The sequence below is a fragment of the Terrapene carolina genome, unplaced genomic scaffold (assembly GCF_002925995.2).
Source record: "Terrapene carolina triunguis isolate 2854851 unplaced genomic scaffold, T_m_triunguis-2.0 Scaffold89, whole genome shotgun sequence".
In the NCBI taxonomy this organism is placed as follows: Eukaryota; Metazoa; Chordata; order Testudines; family Emydidae; genus Terrapene; species Terrapene triunguis.
The window spans coordinates 33,554,423-33,579,604 of record NW_020664440.1 but is presented as its reverse complement, the minus strand read 5'-3'; the positions used below and the strand labels follow the sequence as shown (position 1 = coordinate 33,579,604).

At 39.4% G+C, this 25,182-nt stretch overlaps 1 protein-coding gene across 1 annotated transcript; it reads right to left on the bottom strand.

Annotated features, from left to right (window-relative positions):
* Window positions 1–1,414: 1,414 nt before the first annotated feature.
* On the bottom strand, window positions 1,415–24,389 carry PTPDC1 (protein tyrosine phosphatase domain containing 1). The gene is made up of 10 exons (XM_024208794.2): window positions 24,338–24,389; window positions 22,363–22,455; window positions 18,949–19,120; window positions 18,066–18,146; window positions 17,724–17,842; window positions 16,804–16,941; window positions 13,274–14,478; window positions 11,658–11,843; window positions 8,429–8,539; window positions 1,415–1,859 (listed from the first exon to the last, which is right to left on the bottom strand). The coding sequence occupies exons 1-10, from the start codon at window positions 24,342–24,344 to the stop codon at window positions 1,743–1,745; spliced, it is 2,229 nt and encodes a 742-aa protein (XP_024064562.2). The 5' UTR covers window positions 24,345–24,389; the 3' UTR covers window positions 1,415–1,742.
* Between the last annotated feature and the right edge of the window lie 793 nt (window positions 24,390–25,182).

Genomic DNA, 25,182 nt, shown 5'->3' with positions numbered 1-25,182 from the left:
CTCAGAAAGGTTAATATAGCTAATGAACATAAAAACAACGAGGAGTCTTGTGGCACCTTTAAGGTGCCACCGGACTCCTCGTTATTTTTGTGGATACAGACTAACACAGCTACCCCTCTGATACTAATGAACATAAGTTGAATAGACTTATTTAAACTTAAACTTAATAGACATTTAAGTTTAAAATAACTAATTTGTTACTACAACCTAAACCATTCTGAGTTTGGAATGAAGACTAGGCATGTGATACTGAGGAATTGGATCTGTACTTTATAAGTTTTTGAACGCTGGAAGTTGAAAATAATTTCTTGTGGAGCTGTGAAACCTGTGAATGCACTTGGGTATTGTATATCGATGATAAAGGCATGTGAATTGAGGGTATTCTGGATGTTAGTCTTGCCTTAACTGGTGATTTTCTAGAGTTTTAGTTTACAAAGTTTTTTGGGTGTGATTCATATACAGTATTTTACTTTCACATGTACACATTTTAAGATCATTCTATAAAGACAGGAACTGATTTGCTTGGCTCTGAATTTGGTTTATGGAGTTATCTTGCAGTTAGCATTTATAAATTATTAACATAGCAAACAGTCCTATTTTTAACTGAATATATGCCGTCACTGATGGTGTTGTATAGCTAAATATTTTAGAACAGGAAAGGATTTTTTTAAGCTTATCTTACCATATGAGCTGTAACCCTGCAAATTGGGGAACCAACCTGAATCCTAATCCAGAAACAGAAATTGTTTTTTGGAATATACACAGATGTCTTTAATAAAAGAAATAGAAAATGACATCTCATTCAAAGATACAAAAAAGCAACACAATACTTTAGCATCTGCAATACACTTTTTACATTTAAGGTTTTCATTGATTTAATTTTTATAGGTTACTCATGTAAGTTATGACTCAGCGTGAGTAAAGAATGAGGCCTTTGGATAAGGTTTCAAATTTAAAAAACTTTTCAAAGGAGGTAAACATCTGTAGGTTTCTTTAGCCAGTTGGAAAAGATTACTCTTTCCTTTCAAGCACCTTAACATACATTCAACTTTCCATTAAAAATAAAATTTCAGAAACCTTTTATATTAAAATACCTAAAAATATATAAAAGTTGGTAAATAAGCAACATACACTGAAAAGTTAAATGCTTGTTAGGGTTTTTTTTTTTAAAGACACATAAGAAAACAACATTAAGACGTGGTGATTTACTACAGCCTATTTATAAAGGATTTTTTTCCTACAAATTTCTTTACTATTACAACTAATCTTATTTTAAGATTTCCAAAGAACCCAATAAATACATCAGAATGTTGTCAGTATTTATTCACTGTAAAGTAAAATGAAATATCATTAATGTAAACATTGATACATAAATATTAATACATTAAATCATTATATAACATGGCATTGACATTGTGGCAACTGTTTAACATAAAAAAATATAGCTTATTGATGAGACTTCTAAATCAATAAATATAGTTTTAAAACAGCGTTCACAATATAAAAGCATATTGCTTCAAACCAAATGCTACAGTACAATCACACAGTAGCAGCTCATTAAAATATCAACTTTTAAATCTGTAAATGGAATAAGGCTCACTACAGCTCCCTTTTTTTAAAAAAGTTCTTTAACTAAAACTAAAATTTGGTCAGTACATGCCAATTAGCACAAAATACTGTAGCTGGTAAACGAAAGATAATTTGACAGGACCACTGAAATCCCCAGCATAACTGTGTAAACATCAAGAGGGGTTATCTGTTTCTTTTTTGGCCTCCTTTCTTTTTGCTTCCAGTATTTGTTTAAATAGTTTTCCCAGAGTGTTGTAAACCTGTGGTCCATTTTCAGAATCCAAACTTATCTGGGAAGAGGGAGAAATTAATTTTAATGTTTTACAGTACTGTATGACATGGCACAATACAGACAGAAAACACTAAATAATACATATTTTAAAATACAAAGTACCAGATGCATTTTCATATACTTATTTTAAACCAGGAAATAGGTATTTTTCATAAATCACTACAGGTCTGAACAACTATCACAGAGTACTTCAGTTCTATCTACTGACAGGTTAAAACAAAATGGCAGTTAGAAATAAAAGAGTTAGGAGGAGAGATGTCATGCTCATGTCTACAGTCTGAATGGCTACTAGCTGAAGCGTGGCTGTGCGTTATATATGATCCTTCTTTTCAAATTATTTCAAATACTTTATCAGAGGAAAGATGCTCTGAGTTCACCATCACCGGAACCCACCGTATGACTATATTTAACCCTCACAAACCTTTATGTCTGCTTTTATAATCACTTGTTTATATGTATATATCCCATGCTCCCCACCACCTGTGTATGTGGATGGAGACCATGCATCCATGGAATGGGGGAGGGGACTTCACTTCTGCTACATGTTCCCCTTTGTGTCCCTACCCAGCAGAATTCTAGTTCCATGGACATGGAAGATTGGGAGAAATTGTTAGGCTCTGGATTCTTTCACTCCACCCAAACCTGCAAGAGAACATTGCACAAACGAATACAATTTGAGTTCTATTAATTGGCACTACTTTCTCCTTCATGTGAGGGGAGTTCAGAAGGCTGTTGCAGCACATGGAGTGCTTGAGAGCATGGGTTATGAAACCATACTATCCAGGGTCTAGTTGAAAATGGTGAATCTGGGAGGCAGATTGGAGACAAGATAAATCCATGTGAACAGTTCTTGGATGAGCTACAGGTAATGGTTTGGAAGCCTTAGTTCCTGGCCAGGGGGACAAAACAATAATAGTTATAGATTTCACATGTTGCACATGTTTCCTCTGCCCTCCATGATAACTTGCATGGAAGGATGGGCCCTACAAAAAATAACCAGTATTTGACAATGGAGCTACATCAAGTTACCCCAGCTGAGGATCTGACCCACTAAATGCAGAGTTCTGTGCACACTACTAGCTTTACTGTTCATGGTGTGTGGGCTTAACAAGTGTACATTGTTACTCCTTTTCTAATCTTATTTCACCTAAACCATATTTTGATCTGACTAGAACAGGTTTCTATTCTATACATTATACACACTGAGGCTCTGAAATACTGGGGCTATAGTTAGTGCAAATAACCTTCATTTGTAAAACTACAATATTACCAAATATTCCTTCAGAGATACTTAGATAATTTGCAGGCACCACCCTAATTGATGACAGGAACAACATACACAACTCTTCCATAATCACTAGGTCATGGGCCGGAAAAAAGCATCTTAGTTAGTTTAGATAAAGTTGAGGACAATGTTAATCTTAATTACTGAGGAGGGAAGACTTATCGGGGTGGGGGTGGGGGAGGGGAATCCAAACGGAATCAAACAGTGATGCCAGCCTTATTAGTGAAGCTTAACTTCCCCTAAGGGAGGCTGAAATATGCACAAGGAAAAAGCATGAGCAGAAAATGAATATTCTACCTGGTTTTTGCTTGAGGCCTGCCAAAACACAATGAGAGGTGACTTACATTACAGTAACTGAAATTTACTATGCTTTTGTATGCACAGATCCCAGTGTAGGTTTGCATGCCCATGCATACAAGCCAAGAATCTTCTAGCCAACAGTTTCAGTTGTGCCTCTCAGAGTATAAAGAGCAAAGCGGCCCCAACCACCACTCAGTTCCTTCACTAGTATAGACTATCTGGTAAAGGACTCTGTATCTGGGGGGAAGTGGGTGGGTTGTGGGATCCATGGGCGGGGGTGGAAGCACTTTAAACTCCAGTTGCTGTCAGTTAAGTAACCTCTTTCTTCAAGCATTTGTCCACATAGTTCCCACTGTAGGTGATTGGCTAACAGCTACCTCTCAAGGAGGTGAGTGATAGGAGTCCTATTTAAAATAACTGTAGGATAGCCTTGCCAAATTGGGTATCTGATCTAGAGGCTACCACAATGAAACGTTGATTGGTAAATGTATGAACAGAACTCCAAGCAGCTGCCCTACAAATCTCAGAAACAGGGATTCCCCTGAAACAAGTTACAGATGTAGACTGAGCTCTAATAAAGTATGCCCTAACTCTAGAGGGAAGGGGTAGTTTATTCAATGCATAGGATATCTTCATATAGTCCGAAACCCACTTCAAGAGCCTCAGAGGATACAGCATGACCTTTAGATTTGCTACCAAAAGCCATAAAAAGTCAATGAGATAGGGATACATGTGAATGCCTTGTCTCCTCTGCATAGCTGCTCCCACTGAAAAGCATTTGGCAAACACACTCAGAGGTGTTGAGAGACTGAAAGGGAGGACTCTGATCTGGCAATAATGTCCACTGACCATGAAATGAAGAAGCTTCCTGTGAGCTGGATGTTTTGCCATATGGGAGTAAGCATCCTGCAAGTCAGGAGTTGCAAACCAGTTCATGGGATCTAGAGAAGGAATTACTGAAGAAAAAGGTGGTCATCTGAGATTTGAAGCTCCCCATGAGTTTGTTGGGCCCTCTGAGATCTAATATAGAATACCACCCTCCTTTCTTTGTTGGAATGAGGAAGTAGTGGGAAGAGAAGCCCTTGCCACACAACCCTAAAGGCACCATCTCAATCACACCCTGAAGAGTATCTATCTCCTCCTGCACCAGACCACTGTGTTAAGTGTCCCTGAAAAGAGACAGGGAAGAGAGTGCAGAATTGGCATAAACTGGGGCTGAATTGAATACGCTTGCTGGATAACTTCTAAGACCCACTGGTTGGTACTAATTGAAGCCCATGCATCTGCAAACAAGGCAATTGCCAAAGAGAGGGGAGAAAGGGCATAGATTCTCAACAAACTAGCTCACAACTCTTGACCCTGGCATCAAACCTGCAGCCTTTGGCCCTATGATGAATGCACATTAATAGAAGATAGAGGGCTTTTCTCTTCTTAAAAGAGTTTTTTTTCCTTGTACAATTCAGAAGTTCTTTGTTGGTATGAATAAGAAGATGGAAATCTCTGTTTTGAGAAGGTCAGAGGTTTTGTTTGCTTTTTCCTCTGGTATGCAACACAGAGGCCAAAAGATCAAAAGGTTGCTCTCAAGTTCTTCAATGCATGAAGCACCTAATCAGTCTTCAAGATGAAAAGATCGTGGCCCTCAAAAGGAAGGTCCTCAGTCACCCACAATCCAATGCTCCGAGTGTCCCTAAACTTCCAACTGCCAGAAGCTGGGATTGGACAACATGGGACCAATCACTCGAAACTGCCCTCTTCTGTTCATTCCCTCTGAAGCATCTAGCACTGAGCTAGATGGACCATTGGTCTTACCCAGTATGGCTGTTCTTATGTTCCTATGATGTGAACCTCTTTTGGAATTCCTTACTATTGCAGCCAGGATGTTCTGCATATAGTTATTGCAGTAGCCATTGTCCTAGCTGCAGTGTCAGAAGCCTCCAAAAACACTTGGCATGCAGTTTTTGTCAGCTGCCGTCCTTCCAAAGCTACTGCTTTTGACTTGTCCCTGATGTCCTGAAGAAGTTTTTTGTTCAACTGTAAGAGCTTATGCTCATCTACCTAGATGTAGATTTAGGAGGACCAGGCTGCTTGGAGTTTTCATGAGCACTACTACTACTACTAAAGACCAGGGGCCAGGGGTCAAGAAATATTCAAACCCCTGGGGGCAACTTGATATTTGAGATCTGCTCTTTTAGATGTGGCTGAAATAGATGCAGGAGCCTGCCACATATCTTTCATAGATTCATAGATTCTAGGACTGGAAGGCACCTCGAGAGGTCATCGAGTCCAGTCCTCTGCCCGTATGGCAGGACCAAATACTGTCTAGACCATCCCTGATAGACACTTATCTAACCTACTCTTAAATATCTCCAGAGATGGAGATTTTACAACCTCCCTAGGCAATCTATTCCAGTGTTTAACCACCCTGACAGTTAGGAACTTTTTCCTAATGTCCAACCTAGACCTCCCTTGCTGCAGTTTAAACCCATTGCTTCTTGTTCTATCCTTAGAGGCTAAGGTGAACAAGTTTTCTCCCTCCTCCTTATGACACCCTTTTAAATACCTGAAAACTGCTATCATGTCCCCTCTCAGTCTTCTCTTTTCCAAACTAAACAAACCCAATTCTTTCAGCCTTGCTTCATAGGTCATGTTCTCAAGACCTTTAATCATTCTTGTTGCTCTTCTCTGGACCCTTTCCAATTTCTCCACATCTTTTTTGAAATGCGGTGCCCAGAACTGGACACAATACTCCAGCTGAGGCCTAACCAGAGCAGAGTAGAGCGGAAGAATGACTTCTCGTGTCTTGCTCACAACACACCTGTTAATACATCCCAGAATCATGTTTGCTTTTTTTGCAACAGCATCACACTGTTGACTTATATTTAGCTTGTGGTCCACTATAACCCCTAGATCCCTTTCTGCCGTACTCCTTCCTAGACAGTCTCTTCCCATTCTGTATGTGTGAAACTGATTTTTTCTTCCTTTAACTGACTCAAGGATAGCCTCATCATTTTCCCATACCAATCAACCCTGGGAAACCAGATGCAAATTGCTGGATAACTTGTGAGACCTTTCCTGGACAACTTCGAGGAGTATCTAAGATCTCTGCTATCCTTTAAGACGGTTGTGAAAGACCTTGAAATTGACTGTGGAAAGAGCAGATCATGGTACAGCTTCATCTGATGAGGAAGATGAATAGCCAAAGGAATCAGTTGATACCCATGTTCCTCCATAAGATCTTACTCCTCAGTATGAGGTTTTTGTTCAAATTGCTAGACAAGCTCCTGGTTACATATTTGGGCTATCTTAGATGGTTCCTCAGGAGATGGTGATCTAATTCTAGACCTAGATCTGGATGAATAAAGAGCAGGAAAATGGTGATGCTTCCACCCTGACTACTATGGCCAAGACTGCATCTCATATGAGAAAGGCATACAATGCCACAATATGGGATGAAATACCAGAAGTATGGGATCTATAATGAGAAGGACTCCTTCTTGAGTCTCATTCAGGAGCCAGCCTAGGAAAAAGAGACGAGAATGTAGAAGAAGGGCTTCTACTGTCTTGAGACAAAGAGGCAGAGAAGTAGAACTCCTCCAAGAGTGGTATGGATCTCTGAGGAGTTTTAACAGGCTGCAGAGATCCAGATGCCAATCTCTGAGAAATAGATATTGGTACCACAGATGATGATCACAGGGAGGTTTTCATAATCAGTATCTTTGGTTCCAGTAGCGTAAGGGATGTAGATTCTGTAGATACTGGAGAAATATCTAAGTGAGGAGATTGTGGTTCTGCAGTGATCACTATTGTTGGAGAATTTGTGAAAGCCGCCTGCATTAAGAGAGGAATGGGTACCAAGGTGGGAAGAACCAATCTCAGCAGTATCAGTATGGAAGTCTCAATATATGGGATCTTCTTATTAATATGCAATACTTAAAAAATCTGTGGCAGATGGTACCAATCATGTTAGTACTAAGAAAGAGGTATTGGTTGCCAGAGATAGACAACATGGTACCGAAGCAGCAGAGTAATATTCCGCAGCCCTTGAAGACTCGTGGCACCAATTAGTTTTGGAAGGAGGTAGTTTGAAGATATCAGTGTGATGAATCTTAGATCTCTTCTTGGCCAATACTGAGGAGTTGAACACCATCGGAAGATCTCTGCTTTCTCCTACCAAGGGCAACAGCAGTTGCTGAATGACACAGAAAGAACTGAAGAGACGGCTCAGCATATTTCTGAGAAGCACAAGATCTCTTAGAGCCAGAAGTCCTGTTAGGTCCCAAAATAGTGTTTCTGATAACAGAAACACTAACATAAACTGATTTTAAAGCAGCAGATTGCTTTCAAGAAGAGCCTTCAGAGTCCAAAAAGCTCTTCATTGATTTGACTTTTGCATCAAACATTTTTAAACAAACATGGCATAAGCTCTCTGCATGCTCAGAAAAGGATTTGTAAATTGAACATTTGTCTGTAATTTGTTACTCTCCTAAACAAAAAATATATTTAACACATCCATCCTTCACAGCTATAGCTGCCTCAAAAGCAGGGCAGATTTTAAAGCCCGGAGATAGTCTTAGCCATGTAAACCTCCACCTTGGTACTGGGGGAGACTCAAACAAAAGAAGGCTAATTATCTTCACAGTTAAAAGTGTGTGCTTTATTTCCAGTTTGAAATAGTCTAACTTCAACTTCTACCCAGTGGAAGTGGCCTAGCAAGACATAAAAATGAAGCCAGAGAATAAAGAAATACTGTTCGAAGGCACTATTTTTACCCCATTCAATACTCAACACCCACAGTTGACCTGTGTGGAGTATTTTTCTGTGCTTTGGAGAGGATTTGCTATGACAAAACTTTTATACTTTGAAGCAGATAAGTTTCAGTATAATAACTATTAATGAATTACTAAAATTTTTGGCTAAGACTATTACTTCATCCTCCATAATCTACAACACAATCACAATTTCATGGGCGAGTTGCTACTTGCCTTAGTGAAAGCTTTAATGGCCCGGGTGAGTAAGGCTTCCTCCACATCAGCTGGTATTGTCTGCAAATTCACTACACAATGGAAAATACAAAGAATAGTCTGATATTGTTCCTAGTGAGTAAAAGAAATATAAAGTTATTAAAAAGGAAACATTTTCAAGGAAAACATTTAAATAATTGTTAAAAGTACTCCGAGAACTGTAGACCACATTACCCGCACTTGCAATAAAATCCAGGGGAATAAATTCCACAAGGATTCTCCTCCAGAGTTCTTACATAATTGTTCAATAATGGGAAGAGAGGTTCTGTTGTGTTAATTTTGATGAAATATCTGGGCCAAAGGTGTCAACATACCCTGAAACAATCCAATATTAAACAGTTTCAAGCAAAGTTCAGGGTTTGGTATACAGAGACCTAAGCCTGCTTAGTACCATGGCAAATCCACCATTAAAGATATACACACCAAAAAAAGTGCGGGGGGGAGAAACTGTTACAGCATTTGAAATGTAAAGTATTAAAGCTTTCATTTAATGACCTCTCTTGTTCCCTTTAACTGTAGAGAATCTTTGGAAAGAAAAACCCATGTTGAAAGTCTTTAAGATGATGATAGAAATGCTAACTGTCCTTTTGGGGAAAAAAAGAAGTTAATTCAGAGGGGCTGGAACTGTTGTTGTTGCTGTTAAAGTCTGATCCCATTTTCTAAAAAACAAAACAAGACAAACACACACAAGAGGGAAGAGAGAAGAATAGCAAAGATAGAAAATGCAGCTTCTGTCTCTGGTCACCAGAGTCTGGTGTCAACTTTTGCTTGTAATCTCACTGCTGGAAAAAATAAAGGCCACAGCACATGGCCTCTCTGAGACCTGGTAAACTTGTACTAGCATTGGGATGTTCAGGAAATTGCTTTTAGCTGCCTCTTTCTGGCCACAGGCTTACAGGAGTGTTATGAAATATAGTCTTGATCAGCTAACCCAGCTCTTATTAAACAGAAAGAAAAAGGAGAGAGATAGGAAAGAGACGAAATAAGGAGGGAAAGGAAAAGGACACACAACGGGAGTGAGAGAGGTTGACAGTCTTTAGCCAGAGTTACTGAAGGTGGCAATGTCATCTGGCTCCCTTTCTCTGGGCCAGTATGATCAGAACATCTCTCAGGATTAGGATGAAGGAGGCACAATGGTGTCACGCTGGATTCTGATATTTCAGGAGAGGGTAGGAATGGCAGCCATCACCATGATGAAACTCACTCTTCCCCTTCCTTTCTCTTTCAGTCATCCAGCGTTTATGTCCATCCCAACTTTCCTTCAAAATCTTTTAAGGACTCCAAAAGGGAGTGATGAGTAGAATAATCCATCCTACTATTTTTTTGCCCACCAATTAGGCCTAATTTCCAACAATTTTGGTTCACTGATATCTGGTCCCATGCTTCTCTTGTTTATGAGACATGATCTTAACACAATTCTTGAGTTGTTTCGGTAGGCCTTTTTGTTTGGACTAATTCAGTCTGTCTCCCTTTTGTACCTTTTCTCCATCAAGGTTTATTGTTATAGGTTATTGGGACATTTTATGAACTTTCACTCACTTCTTACAACTGAGCCCACAATTGGGGTAAAACTTGTAGACGCAACTATTACAACAGTTCTCCTGCAGAATGTGGGTAGCCCCGTGACACAAACCCCATGGATCCTCTGAAACTTCTAGGAGATCAGGTCTATCCATGCACAGGCTTTCCTCCCCCCCCCAAGGTTTCCCAAGCCCCACTCTTTGACAGTACCGTTCGAATAGATGCATGGTACTATGGACTCTCCTACCCATGGCTGTCCACTTAGACTTCACCCCCTAACTTGGGGAATCCCTATTGTGAAAGGGCACAAAAAATTATACAGCTCCAGATTGTATTATCTTTTCCTAGGAAAGACTATAGGGCCCAGGGAAGTATATACTCCTAAGCCTTTCTCCTCAATTAACATCCTATTCCCACCCCTGGCCTGCCCAGCTCCCTTTCCAGTGTGGATCACAACCCCACAGAAGGGTCTCTGAGGGGTACCAAAAAAAGTGTCTGGGTGGATGAGGGAAACGGTGTTCTGAAGGCAGCTGATCTCCTCTTCCACATTAGGCTCGCCACCAGATCTTGGGGGAGATAATCTCCACTTGGGCAGGCAACTTTTAAGGGCAAACATACATTACAACAACTAATGTAGGAAGATAAACAACAAATGGGTAAGATAAAATAATTAATTTTGATGGTTAGTTTAACTTCAGGTATTAAGCGGTTACTTTATCTTTTATTCAGCCAAAATAATAAAACCCTGATGAACTGAGTTCAGGAAGAAGCATGACATTTCAAAACCCTGAACTGAGAGAAGCTGAATGTCATGGAAGTGGACTGCAGAGAAGGCAGTCGCCACCTGCTGCTGGAGGAAATGTGTAACTGTGAGCAGAGGGGGGTATTAGACTGTGCCCTACTTTCTACACAAATAATCCAGAAACAAAAAGAACACCCAAAGTACTGGAAGATTTGTCATGTGACTGAGAATTCTAGAACACAAACTCTCTTCATAAGGAAATGTTCTGAAAAGGTAGAATAGCTAAAAGGATTTATTTATCCCTTTACAGAAAACATAATGCAAATGTTTCAGAGCAGAATGACTTATTCCCCATCATGATTTGAGAATATGGAAGTCCAGAACTTTGATTTATATAATGGAACTTGGCCAGGCTACTGAAGCATTTACTACTTGGATTTGTCAGTTCCTCACATCCTCTGCACCAACCCTCTCAATGCTACAGGATTAGATGTTTGCACAGCACTTTGAAGATGCATAGGACTATAATGTGGTCAATATTAAGCACTGTTGCCAGACCTGGTGTTAGGGAAAGCTAAAGGGAAAGAGTTTCTTGCCTTCTGTCTCTCTGAATTTCAAGTTGCACCAGGCTGTGGTACCTCCAGCCAGCACACATGGAAATCAAGTTTCTATTGACTAGAGCTCTAAGATTTTATCTATCTTGGATTTTCCTAAAGCACCCATCACCAGAGCATCTAAGCATTGATTAAAACTTACTGTGAACTATCAAGATACATTTTCATTTGATTTTTATGGAGCTTGAAATTTGTTTTATTGCAAGTTACCTTTAAAAATGTAAATTCCTTGTTTAAGGGCCACTGATTCAAAGCTTGAGTTAATAAACTGTACTTTTCAGTAAAAGAATGAATTGACATATATAGTGTTTACCTTTGCTAGTAAGTTAAGAGTTTCTGGTGATTCTGTGCATTTTTTTGACAACATGTCAATATCCTCTTTGGTTATAACAGGTTCTTTTAGTTGCTCTATCCAGGACCACATCAAGCTGCAAAGGACAAAAGGATCTCTCTCGGCACAAATTCTATCCCAAGCTCCATCTCGAGAATTCAGTTCTTTCTAACAAAAATAAAAATGCACCATCTATTTACTTCTGCTAAGATTTTCTTTGCTTTTAGCAGCACTTGTTAGACTTGTGCACAAAGGAGACATTTATCAGCCCCATGAATATATTTCCTCCTGTAATGGGGTTCCCACTCATTGTACCTTCTCCTGCCTAGAACTGGGAAAGTAGATCTCACAGCATTAGGTCACCCCTTCTGTTCGCTCTGCAATAGTCTTTATTCTGGTAAGTTGGCCCTCCAGCGAGGTCACTGTTTAGTCCACCCCTTTCCAGGATTACAAAGTCCAACAGGACCACTTCCAAATGCCTTCTTAAGATGGTGTCCAACCCCAGCTTGGGGCTCAAGAGCCATTATACCAGCAGCTGGCAGGGGAACCCATGAATTACACCGGATTCCAGCCAAGAGAGACCTTAAAACCAGCAATCCAGGTCTAATCAGTCCCTGTCCCAGTTGCTGGCTCCCTCTTACCCAGTCTTTTGCCTTCCCTTGCCTGTTTCTGGTTTTACCACGGGAGCCGACTTGCTAGACTTCTTACTCCAGGGCAGAATCTCAGGACTTACTCTCCTCCTGGTCCCTGACAACTTCCCTCATCCCAGGGAGTGACTGCACCTCCCTTCTGCTATCCCTCCCGGCTTTACAGTGCTATCCCAGCCCTTCCTTAGCTGGGCTTCATTCTTAATTAATCGTGGTCCTCCCTCTTGCAGGTGATGCCAGGTAACCCAACTGGCCTCTCAGACCCTTGTTAACTCTATCAGGGCTGGTACTGTTTTACAAAACTGTCAGCATTAATTGGCTGCAATGCAAGTGGCTCTTTAGACCAAAACGGCAACATGAATAGCACATTGTACAGTCCAGTGCCCTCCAATTATACGTGGAATATATGAAACAGCTTTTGATTCCTATTTCAAATCAAATGGGTTCAGGAGGATATGGTTTTGATGATTTTAAACAGTTAAATTTCTACTAAATTCTCTTACTCATTTACACACAAAATCCTGTGACTAGCTGTGAGAAAGCTCTGACCTGGCTCTAACCTAAAATCTTGAGGCACTTTTATGTTACCAACAATGTTATGAGTATAGCTATCAACTGATTTTAAGTCGACTGAATAAACACATACAGAAAGAATTTTTCTACCTTTCTGTTAGATGCTAACAGTAAAGTGAAATTTTGCTTAGTTTTTTTTTTTTATTGTTTTTGTCAAACCTCAGGCCTCTGACCATATAATATTTCCATTGAAGCAAGAGCCTTTTATTTAGGTGACTGGCAATTTCAATATCAGAGCACGTGTATAATGTGTATAATTTATACGGGTGTCAGAGACTTCTCTCACAAACTAGCAGTGGAATTTTTGCTGCTGTTTATACTTTAAATATACATGTAATAAATACACAATATTGAATAATATTTTAGAAAAAGTAATACCTGCCACATTTCTACCTTCTGTTTCACTTCCTCCTCTCCCATAAATTCATTAAGATTTGCAAGGGCTTTAGCTGCCAAAATTCTTCGTGCTTCCAGACTTAATTCTGATTGCAAAACAATGTATGGAACTGCTTCCAATAGGTCTTTACTATCTTGACTTTCATATCCAATAGATGATTCTTCTTCTAAAGCAGAATTATCAGAGTCCTCAGATGCACAAATTCTTCTGCCATACACATTAGTCTCTCGCTTCTTTCTGTGACCAATTTCCTTTGCAAAACTACGTTTTGGTGTTCTTGCTTCCCTGTCATTGTGTACACGTTCAAAACCTGAGGAAAAGGTTTTACTACGCTGCACTTCTTTTGGCGATTTTTTTGTATAGAAATTGTTTTGTCCATCTAAACTGAATTTACCTTGACTCCAGAAAATAAATGTACTACGAACTAAGGCCTCTTTGTTTAAATCCAGCTGAGGAGTTTGAATGCCTGAAGAGAGAAAATGTTCCCTAGTGTTCTGCTGCTTAAGTTTGTCAAAGAGTGGTACTTGTGCAGGCACTGTCCATGGAGTTTCTCCTTGTTCCAAGAGAAATGCAGTTCTCCTTAAATCTGAGTCACTATAGCTTAGACGTCTTTTTGAATGAGTCAAAGGTTGAAGGCATTCAACATTCCGCCTCTTCCAAAGAGGATCATATTTGTGCTCATGGGAGAAAACAGAATCCTGGGGCTCAAAAGTGACATTTCCCACTACTGAGTGGGAGAATGGCTCTGATGTGTCACTGTTCTGTCTTGTTAACTCTTTATCTAGCTGTGTAGAGTCCAACTGAGAAACAGCCTCTTCAATTTCAGAAGAGAGATCTGGTATATCTAACAATTCCTCCTCTATCACTTGCCTGTTTTCAGCCAAGTCCAACAGCAGCTTGCAAACTAGATGAATAAGTTTTGGCACATACTTGAGATGTCTACTCTCATAGCCGTGGAGCAGATGCCTCTGACGGATCAGATACTGGGACAGAGTAACTGCATGTGCTTTGGGCTCGCAGCAAGCAAACACATTTCTTAGAGGGATCAAAAATTGAGTGAATTCTCTTACACACACTAACTGACCTCTGGTTTGAATAGAATTAGGCCTTTTTGCCCTAACAAAAAGAATTGCTTGATCTGCAGTCATTCTTGTTGCAAAAACTAAGTAACAAGCTATCAAAACACCTAGAGAATTTAAAGACAAATGGTTAACATGTTAATACATTATAAGGTAAAAATTAATACACACACATAAGGATGTAATTTTTATGTCCAATTCATAGTGTGCTATTGTCTAAGTGTATATGCAATTTTTGCATCATAATACAAGCATCAGAGTGCAATAAGAACTAGATAAGCACTTGTCTCGATAAGACAGATGAACTGCTTTAGTACAAGGTTACTGGTAATACCCCAGATGGCCAACACTGACCATTATTGTGCCATCTCCTTTTCCTTTTGCTGCGTTTTCCTCCCTGAATCTCAACCACTTTCCAGTCTCTTATGTTTCCCCTGTTGCTGCTGGCTGCCCAAGTTGATCCTGTACCTGGTACGTACAGTGGGAAATAATTAAACTTGACTCCCACTGTTAGTTTATCCACCAGTAAAAGGATACTCATGTAAATCATTTGGGAACTCAGTACGTAAGACTGCCTGTTTTTCCATGTGATATCATGGAAGCAGAGATAAGAAGAGGCATGTTACATGTTGTTACATGGTCTAATTGCAAAGGGGCTAGAGGCAGTGCATTTTCAGTGAAGGGTTCTCTGGAATTCACTTCCACTTTTGGCCCACCAGAACCAGAATATTAGCCTTCAAATCATACTCTAAAACTAGTCTTCTGTTCCAAGCTTTTGTGGGACAGAAGGATCAGTAGGTAACACTAGGTGGTAGGAGGGAGTCACTAATGTGTGGATTTGGGATGAGGTCATGTTTCTGGCTTTTTATGTTCTCTGTTATAAGTTACTTCAATTTTGTACATGCACCCAAAAGTACGTGTGGAAATCTTCCCAAATGAATTAAGAAATTAACATAAGAATAGCCTTGACAGAGTATGTGCCCGTCAGACAACATGGGGCCTCATTCACCCCCCAGTAAAGTAAAGACTCCCATTGATTTCAAGGGTAGTCCTTATAGGGGAAGTTCTATATGCATAAATAAGGGGGATACCTTGTGCTATTAGCATACCTGAGAAAAGCCCGTTTCCTCTAATAGCTGCACACTGGTGCTAATTCATTAAATTTGAATTAAATTAATGGAGCTATTCTATCTCCTAGAACTGGAAGGGGCCTTGAAAGGTCATTGAGTCCAGCCCCCTGCTTTCACTAGCAGGACCAAGTACTGATTTTGCCCCTGATTCCTAAGTGGCCCCCTCAAGGATTGAACTCACAACCCTGGGTTTAGCAGGCCAATGCTCAAACCACTGAGCTATCCCTCCCCCCGATTAATCTAAAATATATTCAAAATGTAGAAGCATCATTATTACAAAGGAGATTGGTGAGCCATAGCACCTAGCTTTTTGCTCTCCCTGTTCCCTGAGAGGCTCCGGCAGCCTCAGGTGGATTTTTTTTTTCTTCCTAAGCCTACCGATTTTATTATTTCTTGCATATACAGCTGTTTGTATCTCAGATCTCCAAAATGAGATCTTTTCTTCTGGCTGCAAGGATTTGAGGCCTGCAGCTGTTTCACTGATCTCCTTCCTAGCCATTTTCCCTTATTTTGATATAGGTCAGCCATTGCGGTCATTCTGTGGATGTAAGAGAATTTGAAATTGAGGTGGCTACTCAGTGGAAGACTAAGGTTTAGGGCTTTCCCCCCATTTTAAATAAGAAATTAAATCTCCCCTTAGCTTGTATTAACTTTGTTAAATGCCATCTCTGAGTGCTTAAAGGTTTTTTCTCAGCCTCCCTCCACATTTTAAAAAAATGCCAGTTTCTCTCTCAACTGTGTTTGCAGCACAGTTGCATCATTTTCAAACTCCTCACACCCACAGGGAGCAATGGTGGCTATTGCAGAGATGGGGCCAGGCAAAGAGACATATTTGGGGAGGGGTCAGAAGTAAGTGCAACCTTTAACATCCTCAAACCCAAAAGAAAAAAGCTCCAAAGACCGAAGGTCTGAGTTGGGAGGGTAACCACAGATAACTCTATTCAAGACCAGAAAAGCACAAGGTGAATTATTTTCTTAATTGGAGACTATGTGGAGTAGCAGCTGCCTAGGTGAGGAGGCTGTACAGTTTCAATATTGCTGGGAGATTGTTACGTGGATTCAAAGTTTCTCTAACCTTTTGGGTCACAGCTCATAATTGTTAACTTTGTCCTCTTGCTGCCTATGACAGAATGACTCTTATTTTTTACAAATAAATTTTGTTTGCAAGTTTAATCACTTTACAGTATACCTCCTCAGAGTGATAAATATAAATCATTATAGGTTTGTTTAAATTGTATATCTGCCATTATTTTGTACCTACAGAAAATAAGTTCACATTAATTTTTGAAGTTGAACACATACCTGTTCGGCCAAGTCCTGCATGACAATGAACAGCTACCCTCCCTTCCTGCAAGGCAAAAGCCATCACTTTTACCATATCCAGTATAGTAGTGAGAGATGCCACGCCATAATCCTTCCATCCAAAATTATAAAAATAAACTAAAAAGAGAGAGAATTGTTTTCTTTAGTACACAATGTTAAATCTTTTGTTCCATATGCAGAAGAGAAATGACTAGTCTTAAATGAAAGTACTGAAAAAATAAAAATAATCCAAATAGGCCTGACTATATATATTTGTTTGAAACAGATTATTTTCACATTTCAGAAAGAGCTTGCTGTGAGAATTTCATGGACATGCTGAGGTAGTTAAGATGTTTCAGACTAAAGCTCAGCTGGAATGGAAAAGGTATAACAAAACTGAGTGATTCATACTAAAATTACTGAGCTATATATAGGAAAAGTGTAACATTCTGTTTGGGCATAAAAGCAAATCTTAATTCAATGGCTCTTAACTTTCTTAAGCAGATACACTCAGTGCAGTATGAAAAAATAAAGATATTGCTGATACAGAGCTCTTCAAATCAAAGAAACAGACATTTTGAAAAGTGCAACATTACTCACAAACATGTCTGAAACACAGTTAATATGCTCTATATTATTTTGCTCAGTTCCCATTTATCTTTTTACCAGGCATAGTCTTCTATCTACTCTAGCTGCTCATTCTACTGAAATTTAACACACCAACCTCATACCTCACCCAACAGTAACACGAGAGAGGGAGCAATGTATTATCCAAGGTTGGACTTTGCTAAATTTAATTTTTTATATTTTGTGTATAGTATTCCTTATATAACTGCTCTTAATCCAAAAGCTGTGTGACAGAAAATCTGCATGTACTGTACTCGATAATTAACGAGGAAAAGCAGCAGGAGTGAACTTACTTCCATCCTCCATGAAAGCTTCAGGAAGGTAGGTAAAGCCACTTTCTTGTTCCAGCGGATTCCCACAGCTAGCATGCTCCCCAGGACGCTGAAGGTTAATTACTGTTTTTATGTCACACCTTAAGCAAGGAACAGAATAGTCACATTATATACAGCAATAATTTCATTAACCCTTATTTTCTAAAACATACATTTCTCCTAAGTGCAGAATGGATGCTTACCTGCATATTGCTAAATTAAAGGACCTTTACCAACAATCTAAATCTAAGTAGGAGGGAAAAAATGGATCAGGGATTATATCAGTAAGATCTAGAGCAATTCATTACCAATAAAATTCATTACCTTTGAAACTGCTCAATAATGTTATACTTCTCAATAATTTCTGTTGAGGGTCGAGCCATGGCCAATATATAATCTGTTATCCTGAAAAAATAAATTAATAATTTGGATGGATATTACATTGTGATGATTTCATGGGTAATCTACCAAAATATATACCTTTTTTTCCATTTTCAGGAAGCTATCTATAATTAGCAATGTGCATTTATACCTTTTTTGAAAATTCTTTCATCAGATTACATGCTTTATAAATCCCACTGAAACAATTAAGTTATATAACAAAATACCATTATGAGAGGTGCTCAAATACCATGGTGATGAGCATGATACAAAACTTAAGTAGACAATGGCTACCCAGATCACAATTTCTGTATTCCTATTCAGAGACATTTTACATGTTTCTTCTTAACTCATTTTTACAAAATGTCAATATTAATTTAAAAATATATGGTCCAGTGACCATATAGATGGAAAAAATGCTTTCAATATTATTATTGATATATTATTTTATCTTCAATCAAATGTTTTCATTCATTTTAATCTAAACCAATGAGCATATTTTAACAGCTGTATTTAAATTTCAAGGGAAAACTTCTGTAGTTTAGAACATTCATGTAATCTGTAAACAGTTATTTATTATTTTGGATCTGAGCCAAAGCCCATTGAAGACAATGTGTGTCTTTCATTGACTTTGATGGGCTTTGTATGGAGCCCTTTATGGCTTACTGCTAAGTATTAATTTTTAACTAACCTTTTATTCCAGTACATACTGTACTTAACTTGGCAGTCTATATTTGGTAGAAAAATGCAATATAAATCTATTACCCTAAATTCTCTAATGGAGCTAATACAATTAAGCTTAGTGAAACTGAGTACTGCATATTACCAGGAAGAGTAAAGTCCTTTAATGGCTTGCTCTTGGTCACTCCATCGAGCTGGGTTTTCATACTTGCAAGCACGTCCACCACATGCCATCGAACACTGCATATGACCAGGAATGACATGGCGAAGGCGTTCCCCTACTTTAGTATATTTTGCGGTTGGACGCCTTGAATTTCCTACAACAGAAAGAAAAACAGAATACATAAGGTTAGCAAACTATCATCACTACCCTAAAATATAATACAGCAAACTTTTAAATGTTTAAATTACAAAAATATAGTATATTAAAGATTTTTCAAGAGATTTAAGCAGCAAGGATTCACAATAAAAATACCATTCTTAGCTTATATTAGCGCTGAAGCTTACATTAGTGCTGTTATTCATGACATCAACTTAGTTTCCTTCTTCATGAAATTATAGGTATGTGATATCCTCCATGATGAAGCAAATATCACGGTCACCTTTTATCTAGAAATGTACAGCATGCCTGCACAAACACATATTAAGCTATCTTTTGCTTTAATTATTTTCTGAAACCAAGGTTTTAAACTGAAATGCTCTACAAGTTAAAAATAAAGCACAGATTAAGCCCTGAGTAAGATATCAGTAAATACAATTATATATAATAAAACAATAACCACTATAAAATGATTTTGAAATATTTCATACATATTTATATACATCTAAACATCTGAATAAGATTATACACCTTTAGTACACGTTATATAATACATAACTATAAAACCCAAGTATGATTTTTGGCAATAATCTAAAAATACTTCACTTTTTTTCTCAGGAAAAGTTGCATTCAGCTCTGCAGGGCTTACAGATGATATGGCCACCATAACACGGTGTGTGGATGATGAGAGGACCTCTACAACTGAGCTCCGGCGCCTTTGAAGTATGCGGAGAAAGGGATCAGAGGAAGAATGCCTCCGACCCTGAAAAAAGTTGCTAAAAATATTCACAGCTGAGCGCCTCCTGGGTGAAGCCTCCATGATCGATCACCCCCTTGCAACACTTTACAAATGCCGTAGAAAACAAACTGGATCTGAAATCCAACTTGCTCAATGCTGAAGTTACACAGAGATGTGTATCTTTCTGTATGATCTAACAGCTATTCAGGATAGGCTGAGCAGTCTCCATAGTAACAAACAATGAAGCCACTGATGCCAGCTACCCTTGTGGCAGCTAAATTCTATGTGAATTGATTCTGCTTGGGACAAACTGTTCCACTGCTGATGAGAATAGTTGCATTTCAAGTAGGTAATTCTGCAACTGGATTGGGACGATTTTCCAAAACAAAATGAGTATTTTAGTAAATTGCACTTATTGTACATTCAGAACATACTACACAGTATATTATATACCGAAATACAATCAAAATGTAGTTTGGGGCACTGCTTTTCTATAAATCTGTAAGTAAATACGCTCTACTCCCCCACTGATTAGTTTGACAGTCCATTGCCATCTTTTGCCCTCCACTTAGCTGCTCCAAAATGCATTGTTAGTTCTGTAATGATTGGGATTAGTGTGTTGCTATTGAAATTGTTCAGTGATGAATTGCAGACTGCTCATTCATGGACCATTCATATCCACTAACAAAACACAATTTGTTATTGAAAACAAAAGGTTTATTTTTTCAGAGCAGAGCTTTTTATTAACCAAAGCTCTTGGATCTACTGGGTTGAGGTAAAGCAGACTATTGGGAGAAGTAGCCATATAATTTGATTGCTCCAAGTTTCAAGCGCTAGGTATCAGGCTATGAGCTGCCTCCCTCTTTGCTTCCATGCTAAAGAGGGAGATTGAGCTGGCCAGAAAGATTTCAGCACTCTCAGAATCACAGGGCCAAACCGTCACTTGCAGGGGTAAGGACTGTAAAAACCATTTAAGATAATAGTCATCTTGTCAGTTCTCTGTTAGAGTGCAATTTATAGATCTTAACGAGCAGGGTAGAGAAAAGAAAAGATAGAAGAAAAATCAGTATAACCTGACCCAATAAGCATGTTACTCTTGTTGCCCTCTCTTAGGGCCATATTCTACTCTCAATCTGGGCATGCGATTACCATCTGATGTCATTGGGACTTGCGTATATACACCAAGGGAAGTCGATACCTCTTGAAGTGGAACTTGCATGACAAAACCGGGTAAGTAAAAAGTGTTTTTTTCCAGTTTAAAAACCTCAGGCAATAATCTCTTTCTTCTAGGTGCAGACAGGAAGGATGTTACTAGATTTTGAACAGATGTGCCACTTGGCTAGTAAGGGCACACAGAGAGGTTTCGTGCTGCTCCCAGCCCTACCACTTGCCAGTGATGGCAGGAGGGAAGAGGAACATCTAAAATCTACTCCCTTGAGTGCTGCTGTTGCCCAAGAGCCTTTGCTACCCTGTTCCAACCCTAATGCTGATGTCAGGAGGGAGAAGAAGTATTAAAGCCTGCTCCATGGCTGTTACCCATGACTGTCTGCTACCAAGCCATGCCTTCCTCAACCAATCACATGCCAATTGAGGATTATAAAATAGCACTCCCCTCATCCCACTGAGCTACTGCTATCTACGAACCCTTTTTTTAAACCTGACATGTCACTATCAATTTCAAAAAGAAAAACTAGCACTTTGAATTAAGTGGATGTCTAGACCCGAAGGACTGCTAAGGCAAGTTTTTGGGGTATCTGTTATGGGGTGATTATAGCCTTTTTTAGTTTTACTTCTGAATCTGTTTCCAAGGCCTTACAATTGTCTTAATGTTTGGAATTTTAGGAGTTTGGATAATTCTTGGGTGCTGAGGTTTAAGTATCATTTGCGATTAAGGGGATTTTTTTTAGAGATGGTTCAAATGCTGGCTACATCCATTGACTATACCAAACTTCTGCTCATCAGTTATTTTGGCTCCTTAGATGTAATTCTGTATGGATCTTCATAAGTCAGTAACATTTTTCTTCTATATATGTCAAATTCAAGAAAGTTATAGTGCAGCCAGCAGTTGGTGAGACTGAAGGAGGCAAAATGCTGAATGTCATTATTCTCTCATTGACGTCAGTGCCATTTGGAGGTATTCAACCAAAGTGGTGAATCATAATTATTGCCTGTAAAAATTGTTACTATTTATTATTATTTTGTGGCACTCCACAATGTCTAAGCACTTCCCGAACACAAAAGATGGCACAGTCCTTGTCCATAAGAATTTATAACCTAACAGAAACAGAAAGCGAAATGGAAGGGAAACATGTCAAGGTGGTTACTGGTCATAGTCATGTTTGAGTAACACACTGAATTATTTGTACTGCATATACACACACATTATCCCCACAACCTAGCCATAACAGATGTATATGGCTTTTATTTTTTAGAGATGATTCCTTTTCAAAAAACTCATCTAAAAACTTTCTTTTAAGGGGCATATTAAAGAAAATGATTACCTGAACTCATAGTTGCAAGATATGCACTGCTCTTTACCAATGAACAATAAGGCAATTCATTTTGCAGCAAGACCCCTGCAGCCATGGCAGTACCTGTTGAAACAGCAACATGTTTATTGTACACATATCAGGGGAGACTTAAAAAAATCATTGGAGGATACCTATGCATTATAAAAATATAGCTGAGCAAGTTACATGCAGTATAGAGTGAGACAGAGGCCTTGGGCAGTTAGATATTGGCCGTAGTACTCATTGTTACACAGTGGATTTAAATGCAGGAAGTGACAGATTGTCCCAGAAAATTCAAGGTCATATATCCTGCAGTTTTAGTTTTAGAGTTCTGCTGAATATGGACTTCAGGGCTGGACCCTTTATACGAATATGAGTCATTCAACAAAGGTCCTAGAACATTCAATGCACTGCCATCTTGATTTCATCAAACTCTCTAGATCTAGAGTACAAGATTGTAGAACAGAAATCTTGCAAGAATGCTTTTTTTCCAGGAGAAGCTAATTAAATCATTGTGGCAGCACTGTTTCTGGATAGGAAACTTCATATTTACAATTTTAGATTACTTTGTATTTTTTCAAGATACACCCATGAATGTGTGCAGTTATCTACAATAGCGTGTGTAATCACCATAATTAAGCATACAAATCAGGTGATGGGCCTCAAAACCTCAGGTTATTTTTGACATGTTGGCAATTATGGAAACCATATTTTGCGGGACACTGCTCCACTTAGAAGTCTGGTATCTGAGATCTTGACAACGTGGAGAAGGGCCTTTTGGTATAACCTAAGCTGTGAATTTAAACCGATAGTTATACCAGTATAAACTCCCATAGGGACACTTCAGGTATTTAAAAGGGTGTCATAAGGAGGAGGGAGAAAACTTGTTCACTTAGCCTCTAAGGATAGAACAAGAAGCAATGGGCTTAAACTGCTGCAAGGGAGGTTTAGGTTGGACATTAGGAAAAAGTTCCTAACCGTCAGGGTGGTTAAACACTGGAATAAATTGCCTAGGGAGGTTGTGGAATCTCCATCTCTAGAGATATTTAAGAGTAGGTTAGATAAATGTCTATCCGGGATGGTCTAGACAGTATTTGGTCCTGACATGAGGGCAGGGGACTGGACTCGATGACCTCTCGAGGTCCCTTCCAGTCCTAGAATCTATGAGTCTATGAATCTTATCCTAGTGTCGGAGTATCCTTTTCCCATTTAGCTTACATGTGCTAGGAAGTGGTTTAAATAAATAAGAAGGCACTTTTAAACAAGAAGAAGAGCATCCACAGAGGAGGTTATATCAGTAGAATAGGTAAAACTTTCCCATGCAGACAAGCCTGAGTACCAAATTCTGCAACAATGTTTTTAGGATTCAACACCACTAAGCAAGCTGCCTCAAGGTACAGGAAATTTACTAAGAAGGTGTTGTGGGGGTGAGAAGGCTATGTGTTTGTAAGGCGTTAATTGCTTGTTTTTCCTTGCCCACTGTTTAATTTATCCATATTTTTGTATAATTGTTTTTTAAAATTTCAAAAGACTTAAAACATCCTCACTGCGCATTTATCAAAATGTAGCACTGTCTGATTTCATGATGGAGTAAATCAGAAGTATCCCCAGTGAAGACAATGGCCCTGGTTCTCATTTACACTAAAGCCACTTTACACTGCTCTGGCATTGTTGAGGGTTTTTAGAGTGGGCATAAGTTACATTTACACCCATTTTAAGGTCCCTTTAATGACAGAGCAGTGTAAAATGGCTTTAGTGCAAATGCAACCCCTGCAATCTCAAGGTGGCAGTGCTTTGTCTGGACTCATGGGAAAAAAAGGGTAGTAGATCCTTTAAGGGGGGAATGGGGAGGATTGGTAATTACCCACGAAAATATATTGGTTACGTCTGTTATTCAGTGACAATGGGATAGACCTGCCAGATGAGGAGAGGAAGTATTTCTGGCCAACATGAGAGAGGAAATTACCATTCATCTGGGAACCGGGTTGGCGGAGAGGAGGCAGTCACGCTAATTGCTGGTGCCTATGTGTGGCAGGAGTCCAGTGCAGGTACTCATTCCATAGGTGGTCTGGGTCCCTGATAAACCAGAACTGGAAGTGGACCTAATGGGCAGGACCGGCTCCGGGGTTTTGGCCGCCCCAAGCAGCCAAACAAAAACAAAACAAAACAACAAAAACCGCGATCGCGATCTGCGGTGGCAATTCGGCGGAAGGTCCTTCGCTCTGAGCAGGAATGAGGGACCGTCCGCCGAATTGCCGCCGAACAGCTGGACGTGCCACCCCTCTCCGAAGTGGCCACCCCAAGCACCTGCTTGGTAAGCTGGTGCCTGGAGCCGGCCCTGCTAATGGGGAAGCATCCCCTAAGGAAGCTAGGGAACAGAGATGGGGCTCCTAATGTCTGCTCCAGCAAGGAGACAACCTCTTTCCCCAGCCCCTTAATTCTCATATAAAGGGAGAGCAGTGGGGTGCCAGCAACGACCAGCTGTGGAGGGCTGATGGCAACCCTCTACCAGGTGGAAGTGATTACGGAAGGAAATATTGCACGGATTACTGCCAGTTACTTCCCAGATGAGTTAATACAGTTGCAACCTACTTAAGCCACATCTTCTCTTTTTTTCTGTGTTTCCAGGACAATAAGAATCAGGCACAGTGTACCTTCATGTAAGTGAAAGCACCTTAACAAAGAGCCTTTAGAATCTTCAAGGATGCCAAGAAGTGCATTGCATTACAAGGAAGAAAAAATTTAGTTACCTGTATCTGAAATGTTTTCTACGCTGACCCTTGACTTTGTTGTTTTAGCCGCAAATTCCTT

Bases quoted from the DNA above. Each gene is read 5' to 3' on its own strand.
- PTPDC1 (XM_024208794.2), bottom strand. The intron at 17,843-18,065 runs GTAATGAATTTT...TCCTTGCTTAAG, and splicing joins ATTATTGAGCAGTTTCAAAG to GTGTGACATAAAAACAGTAA. The intron at 14,479-16,803 runs GTATGTGTTCAA...TAAATTCTCTAG, and splicing joins TGCAGGACTTGGCCGAACAG to GTGTTTTGATAGCTTGTTAC.